At 37.4% G+C, this 8,801-nt stretch overlaps 1 protein-coding gene across 1 annotated transcript; it reads right to left on the bottom strand.

The window, feature by feature from the left end:
- On the bottom strand, positions 1-1,230 carry LOC108542758 (triosephosphate isomerase-like). The gene has a single exon (XM_017892920.1). The coding sequence runs from the start codon at positions 1,191-1,193 to the stop codon at positions 444-446; it is 750 nt and encodes a 249-aa protein (XP_017748409.1). The 5' UTR covers positions 1,194-1,230; the 3' UTR covers positions 1-443.
- Between the last annotated feature and the right edge of the window lie 7,571 nt (positions 1,231-8,801).

Below are 8,801 nucleotides of genomic sequence, written 5' to 3'. Positions count from 1 at the left end.
CCTAGTGCCAGGTGTTTATTCCCTCACATGTGGGTGGTTCACGTACACAGCACACAGGCATGGGCACCATGGGAGAGGGCAGCACTCCTGCCTTCTGAGGGGAGGATCTTGGCCTCACTGTGTAAGAAGGGAGAGGATGGTTTCTCTCCTGCCCTCACTAGGGCCTAGGGAACCCAGGAGCAAATCCCACCCCTTCCACCTCTCAGCTGAGGAGAAGCCACCTTGGTGACATTTAGTTCCAAGCATCATAGTAAGTGGAGAAGGGATTGGGCTGGTCCCAACCATTACAGGGTGAAGATAGTAAAGGAAGGTACAATTTGGATGAGGCCACAGGAAGGAGCAGGTGACACCATCAGAAGCATGTGCAGGGGAGGGGCAGTTACTGGGCTTCTGGGCTGCTTAGTCCCTGGCTTGGCAGGAAGGGTAGGGAAGATGGATGGGACTCACTGTTTGGCATTGATGATGTCCACGAATTCGGGCTTGAGGGAAGCACCACCCACAAGGAAACCATCCACCTCAGGCTGGCTGGCCAGCTCCTTGCAGGTTGCCCCAGTCACAGAGCCTCCATAAATGATACGGGTGCTCTGAGCCACTGCTTCAGAGACATTGGACTTAAGCCATCCTCGGAGCTTCTCGTGTACTGCCTGGGCCTGTTGGGGCGTTGCAGTCTTGCCAGTACCAATGGCCCACACAGGCTCACAGGCCAGGACAACCTTGCTCCAGTCTTTCACATTATCTGCGATGACCTTTGTCTGCTCGAAAACAACCTTCTCAGTGATGACAGCTTCCCTTTCATCTAGCTTCTCCCCAATACAGGCTATTACTCCGAGTCCCTCAGCCAGAGCATGGTCCACTTTCTGCCCAATCAGCTCATCTGACTCCCCAAAGACATGCCTTCTCTCTGAGTGCCCCAGGACCACCCACGTGGCTCCACAGTCTTTGATCATGCCAGGGCTGATCTCCCCAGTAAAGGCCCCATTAGTCACTTTGTAGCAGTTCTGTGCAGCCACAGCAATCTTGGGATCTAGCTTCTGCCGGGCGAAGTCGATATAGGCAGTGGGGGGAGCACAAACCACTTCGGTGTCGGCCGGCACCTTGACCGCGTTCAGCGTGCCGATGAGCTCCCCCAGATTCTGCTTCCGCCCGTTCATCTTCCAGTTCCCCCCAACAAAGAACTTCCTGGCAGGCGCCATGGCGATGGAGCCGAGACGCTGAAGGTCAGTGTCTCACCATGATATTTTTAACAGTAGATTAAACATTGCTGCATAGGGATTTAATGAACTGAAATATCTGTTGGAAGAAAATAACTAGAATGAAGCATGAGATAAAAGGAAGAAGGTATAAAATAGAAAAGAAATGAGATATTGAGACTACAGTGTGATGATCTAGTATATGATATTTTAATTTTGCAAAGGAGAGTAAGAATGAAACAAAAAAAAATTTTTTTGACAAGATTATGGCTGAGGATTTTCCTCAATTGGTTTCCTCAAAATATATAAAGCCATAGATGCTAGAAGACGTACAAAGCCAAACAGGATAAATACAAAGAAAGCCATACCTAGGCACGTTACAGTAAAACTGCTGAAATCCAAATATTACCAAAGAAAGTTAAATGCTAAAGAAAAAGAGAAAGATTATCTTCAAAGGAGAAACAACAAAACTTACAGCTAATTTCCCCCTAGAAACAATGAAAAGCCAAAGACAACAGAATGCTATATTTAAATTGTGGAGAGAAAATGACTGCCAACCTAGAATTCTATGCCTAGTGAATACATCCTTCATGAATGAAGGTGAAATGAGGACCTACGGTTTTCAGACATTAAAAAAAACTACAGAATTTAACACCAGTATATCCACATTAAAGGAAATACCAAAGTTATTCTTCTGGTAGAAGGAAAATGATCTAAGACGGAAGACTGAAGATATGGAAAGAAATGAAAATGAATAAAGTTAGGTGTAAATATAGAGAATTATTGACTACATAAAACAATAATATGAAGTTTTACATGTTCAATAAACTGTGTGATAACAGCATACAAGTAGGAGAGAGGGAATGAATGGAGTGAAGATATTCAAAGGGTTTGTATTATCTGGGAAAGGGGGGAAGTATTGATTCAGATTAGACTTTGAGGACCTCTGATGTTGACCAAGATGAACTATGCCCACTACAGTCCATCTACATGATATGTCACCACAAAATACTTCAGACAGAATAGAAAAACCACCTGAAACCTAAAAGTAGACAATAGTAGGTGGAGATGGCCATTAACAGCAGGTGAATTGGAAATGTAAGTCAAAACTTAATTACCTGTTTTGTTTTTCTTCATCTCACCACTTTGATCTGAGGATCAGTAAAGTTGTAGAACCTCACAGTAGACTTAAACAATAAAAACGCTTGAGAGAAATCTTGTACGGTAAACAGCCTTTACTATGACCCACAATGTTTTGTGTCTCTGTAATTCATGCCATTGTGTAATCTCTTCCGTTAAGTGTTGGCATATTTAGTGACTTGCTTCTAATTAATAAAACATGGCAGAAGTGATGGGATGTCTCCTCTTAGATCAGATTGTAAAATGACTGTGGCTTCTATTTTGAGTGTCCTATTTCATTCTCTTTCTCATTCACTCTGAGATGAACCATCTGCCATGTTATAAGCTACCCTGTGAAGAGGCCAACGTAGCAAGGAACTGAGGAAGTCCTCTATCCAATAGCCAGCCAGGAATTTAGGTCCTCAGTCCAAAAGCCTACTAGGAAGCGAGAGAGTTTAGAAGTGGATCTTCCCCCAAGCAAGCTTTCAGATGATACTGCAACCCTGGCCAAAAGCCTAATTGCAACTTAATGAGACCTTAAACCAGAGACGCTCAACTAAGTTGTGCCCAGATTTCTGACCTACAGAAACAGTAAGATAAATGTTTATATGAAGCCAGTTTTGGGGACAATTTGCTATTCCCAACAGATAATTAATACAATATGCAAAACCAGATGGTTAATTTCAGCATAGAGATGGAAACTGTGAGAAAGAACCAAATGAAAATTCTAAGAATAGAAACCACAATAACAGAGAAGATAATCTATAAACTTGAAATAAATAGAAATTACCCAAGTGAAACAAAAAGGAAAATAAAACGAGGAAAAACAGCATTCAAGAACTCTGAGATAGCGTGGTAACAATCTAGATAAATGGTCTAACATATGCATAATTATTATAATTACGCATGATATATGCATAGTATCTCCTAGAAGGAAATAAGAGAACATGGCAAAAGAAATATTAGAGGACATGAGGCTAAGAGTTTTCCAAAATTAATGAAAGACACTAAACAACAGATGCAATGAACTCAAAAAGTACCAAACAGAATTAATACTCCCCCCAAATCCCCAATAAAACAAAATACTCATCAGGGCATATCACATTTAAACTGCTGAAAACAAAACAAAGAGAAAATCTTGAAGTCAGCCAGAGATAAATGACATATTGCTTACAAAAAAAGATGGGTAAGAATTAGAGCAGACTTCTTGTCAGAAATGAGACAAACACAAAGATAATAGTGTGACAGCTTTAAAGTGCTGAAAGAAAACAATTCAACCTAGAAATCTAGATTCAACAAAATATTATTCCAAAATAAAGGAGAAATAAATACTTTCTCACACAAACAAAAACCAGGGAAATTCGTTGGTAGTAGATCTACTTTATAAGAAAAGTAACTTTCAGGCAGAAGAATAAGACAGAAGTCTTGATCTATGTAAAGAAATGAAGCACATTGGAACTGGAATAAATAAAGATAAATTTATTTTTTCTTTGTTTTAATTGCTCTAAAAGGTAACTATGTAAAGCAAAATTTGTAAAAATGTATTACCTATCTATGGCATATTTAAAAGTAAAATATATGGCAATATGACAATAATAGTGCACAAGATGGAAGGAATGAATTGGAAATATATAGCTGCAAGTTACTTGCACCACATATGATCTTGTGTAATATTATTCAAAGGTAGACTAGATTATTTAAAATGTATATTGTAGACCCTAGGGAAACCACCAAAACTTAAAAATAGGTATAAATCAAGATGGAATCACAAAAATGACAAATTTTCATGACCAAGAGAAGGCATGAAAAGAAGAATAGTAAACAAAGAACAAATAGCCAACAGCTAACATGATGGCAGGTTTTAATCCAATCACACCAATAAGTATGTTAGATGAATAGTATAAACACACTGGCTAAAGGACAGAAATTTCCAGATGGACAAAAAGTCAAGAACCAATTATATGTTGTCTATGAGAACTAAGTTTAAATATAAAAACATAGATAGGTTAAAAGTAAAAGGAGGGAGAAAGTCTTACCGTGTAAACACTATACAAACAAAAACACTGCAGTAGCTATAAAGGCATACCTCAGAGATGTTGCAGGTTCAGTTCTGCACCGTAGCAATAAAACATATATTACAATAAAGCAAGCCACATAAAGTTTTACATTTCTCAGTGCATTTAAAGGTTATATTTACACTATGTAGTCTATGAGGTGTGCAATAGCATTGTCTAAAAAAATGCATAGACTTTTATTAAATTTATTTCCTTCCCTAATCACCATGGAATGAAATAAAAATAATTTATTGCTAAAAATTGCTAACAACCTTCTGACCACTGTACTAACATGCTTCTGACCCTTCAGTGAGTTGTAATCGTTTTGATGATGGAGGGTCTTGCCTTGATGTTGATAGCTGCTGACTCAGGGTAGTTGTTGCTAAAGTTGAGGGTGGCTGTAGCAATTTCTTAAAATAAGGCAACAATGAAGTTTGCCACATTGATTGACTTCCTTTCACAAAAGATATCTCTGTAACATGCAATGATGTTTGATAGCATTTTATCCACTAGGACTTCTTTCAAAATTGAAGTCAATACCCTCTGAAAACTGAAAATGAAAAAACAATGGAGAAAAATCAATAAAAACAAAAGCTGGTTATCTGAGATCAATAAAATTGATAAGCCTCTAGCAATATTGATGAGTAAGAAAAGAAGGAAGACGAATTACCAAAAACAAGAATGAGAAAGGTGATATTACTACAATTTCCACAGATGTTAAAAGGATAATAGAGCCAGGCGTGGTGGCTTGCATGGCTTGCGCCTAGAGTCCCAACATTTTGGGATGCCAAGGTGAGTGGATTGCTTGAGCCCAGGGACTGTAGACCAGACTAAGCAATATGACAAAACCCCATCTCTATGGGGGAAAAAAAATTAGTCAGGTGTGGTGGCCTGAGCCTGTAGTCCCAGCTACTTGGGATGCCAAGGTGGAAGGATCACTTGAGACTAGTAGGTTGAGGCTTCGGTGAGCTCAGATCACACCACTGCACTCCAGCCTGGGTGACAAAATGAGAGCTTGTCTCAAAAAAAAAGAAAAAAAAAGTGGGGAGGACAATAGAACATTATATACAACTTATTAGGTAATTCCAGCAAATTTGAGAACTTATATGAAATGGACAAATTCCTTGAAAGACATAAACTACCAAAGTTCACTCAAGAAGAAACAAATAATCTAAATAGCCCTATATCTAAGTTTAAAAATTGAACTTATAATTAAAACCTTCCCACAAAGAAAATTCTTGGGCCAAATGTCTTCACTGTTGAAATGAATTAATTTCATGACACCAACCTTATCCTAACTTTCAAACCAGACAGAAACAGTACACAAAAGGAAAATTGCAAGTCCATATCAGTCATGAACATAGAGGCAGAAATCCTCAATAACATAGCAAATTGAATCAAGCAATATATAAAAAGGATAATACACCATGACTAAGTGGAGTTCATCCAAGGAATTGATTCAACATTTGAAACCTTTTATTCAACTTTCAACATTTGAAAATCAATCAGCGTAATTCACCATAATACAGACTAAAGATGAAAAACCTCCTGATAATCTCAACAGATGTATAAAAAGCATTGGACAAAATTTGAAATATATTCAGTATGAAATAAAGCAAACAAAAAAGTCTCCCAGCAAATTAGAAATAAAAGAGAAGTTCCTTAACTTAATGGAGGGCATCTACAAAAAAACTACAGCTAACATAATGTGTAATGGTGAGATACAGAATGCTTTTTCCCTAAGACCCAGAAATCCTGCTCCTGGTTATTTACCCAAATGAGTTGAAAACTAATGTTCACACAAAAATCAGTGTTTGAATGTTTATAGCAATTTTATTCAAAATAGCCAAAAAATGTCAATAACCAAGATGTTCTCCTACAGGTGAATGAATACACAAACCGTGCGATGTCCATGCAATGGAATACTACTTATTGATAAAAAGGAATGAACTATTGATTCATGTAACAACATGGATGAATCCTAAATGCACTTTGCTAAGTGAAAGATCCAAAAGGCTAAATATTGTATGATTCCACTCATATGACATTCTGAAAAATGTAAGACTTGCGATGAAAAATAGGTCACTGGTTGCTAAGGCATGAGTGTGGAAGAAGATACTGACTACAAAAAGGTAGAGCAAGGGAATCTGGGAAAAGATGAAACCGTTCTATTTGGTACTGGGGGGAGGACACAAAAACTTATGCACTTGCCAAAACTCACAGAGTGTACACCACAAGGAGAATATTTTAGTGTATGCAAATTTTGAAAAACCAAACACCAAGATGGAATTCCGAGTATGACAAATAAATCTAACTGTATTACATATGATATATAACCACACTGAAGAGGATGGGAAAGAAAGGCAATGCCCTAAGCAACTTTGGAAAACAGTGTTTTGAGTAGACATTTTAATGCCAGAGATAAAAATAACCATATAGCCAATGTACTCTAGTTGGTAAACATGTTTCTTATAGGAATATGCATTCTGAAATTACATGTATACTATGGTTGAACAAATAAGTAAATATACGGTAGATATACAAGAATAACAAAAATTCTCACTGCCAGAAAAAGAAGTTACAAAGGAGGAATGCTAGAATTAACCCTGGGTTGCTAGATTGGAATCTAAAGCATCCGTATGAACTCATGGTTACTTTTAATACATATTCAGAGAGGTAACACAGAAGACATGAGTTAGCATACACGTATCATACATTTTCTAGCTCTGTTTACTTAGAGGACCTAGAAGCAGCGCTATCCTAGCAGCAATGGATACACCTAAGGCCCAGATCTTGGTTTCTAAATACCATTCTCCAATATAAAGAACCAAGGTTCTTTGGAGAAGCGGTTGACCCTAGGGCTGAGTCAAGGAAGATATAGATGAGCCTGGAGTGCCTTGGGGTGCCAGAATAAGGAAGTTCTGGGAAAAAAAAAAAAACAGATGAGGGCATGTCCAACAGTTCCCCATGCTGGAACAATTTGAATAACAAAATAAGAACCATAGTTTTGGGTTATAACCCACTGAATAAAGTAAATATCCATGAGACCCTTGTTGATATGAATAAGTGAATGAAACCATAAATAAATTAAGGAAAAGGAACAACTCTTCTTTACAGAAGAAATTCAATAACATTAAATTTAGAAAGAATGAGGGGAGTAAAAAATTTACAATTAGAATACCACAATAATATTAGCTGCTGAAAGATCTGCCTATGAACGTGCTAATTAGTGGGCAAATATTTAAGAAAAAACAGGATAGTTACATACCCTCAAAGTATCTCTCCATAAGTATTAATTAAAAAGGAAAATATAACATTACAGTGGAGAAATCTGGCCAACACTACCTCAAACAAATGATCAATGTTAACATCACCAGCAATAAGATATTGGCATAATGTACTCCCTGATATCATGCACTAAGAGGGCACACCGCCTGTATGGGATTCTTCACCCAAATCTATAGCCTCAAACTAACCATGAGAAAGTATCAGACAAACACAACTTGAAGGACATTCCACAAAATACTTGATCAGTACTCCTCAAAGCCATTCAGGTCAAAAAGAGAAGATTGAAGAACTGTCACAGTTTAGAGGAGACTAATGAGACATGACACCTAAATACAATGTGAGATCCTAAATTTCATGTTGAAACAGGAAAGACATTAGAGGAAAACTGGTGAAATCTGAATAAAGTGCAATTTAGGTAGTAATATTGTACCGGTGTTAACTTATTAGTTTTCATAATTGTACCATGGTTAACATGTTAGCATTAGGGGGACCTGAGTAAGGGATAAATGGGAACTCTCTGTCCTATCTTTGCAAGTATTTGGTATGTTTAAAGATGATTTCAACAATAAAAATGTACTACCATTATACATTACGAGCCATAAGCTGTGAGAGAAGGAACAATAAAAAATTTTGAAAATGCAAAACATCATTATAAAAACCCAGATGGATGAGTTGAATAAGACTGAACATGGACAAAGAAGAATTAAGAACTAAACATCAAGCTGCAGATATCTCTCAAGACATAGAACGATAAGATAAAAAGATGGAAAATGTGGGGTTGGGGTAAGAAATGTGCCAGATAGATCCAGCAGTTCCACTACATGTATACTAGAAATCCCAGAAAAAAATAATAGGGAAAGAAATGAAGATAAACTACTTGAAAAATAATGGCTGAGAATTTCCCAGAAATGAAGAAAGACATGTGTCTTTGAATTGATTGAAATCTTACCAAATGGCAGGAAGACTTAAAATAGTGATCACATCTAGACACACAGAGTAACATTTCAGAGATCTATGGAAGAGAAAAATCCTAATAACTACCGGAAAGACAAATGTGTACAAATGAATGAGAATCAGTTTGATATCAGACTTCTCATCCAGAAAATACTGATGTAAAAATGTAAAAGTCGGCCAGGCGCGGTGGCTCACG

This window comes from Rhinopithecus bieti, unplaced genomic scaffold, assembly GCF_001698545.2.
Source record: "Rhinopithecus bieti isolate Rb0 unplaced genomic scaffold, ASM169854v2 scaffold_22039, whole genome shotgun sequence".
Lineage (NCBI taxonomy): Eukaryota > Metazoa > Chordata > Mammalia > Primates > Cercopithecidae > Rhinopithecus > Rhinopithecus bieti.
Note: the sequence above shows the minus strand (reverse complement) of the source record. Positions and strands in the feature narration are given on the sequence as shown.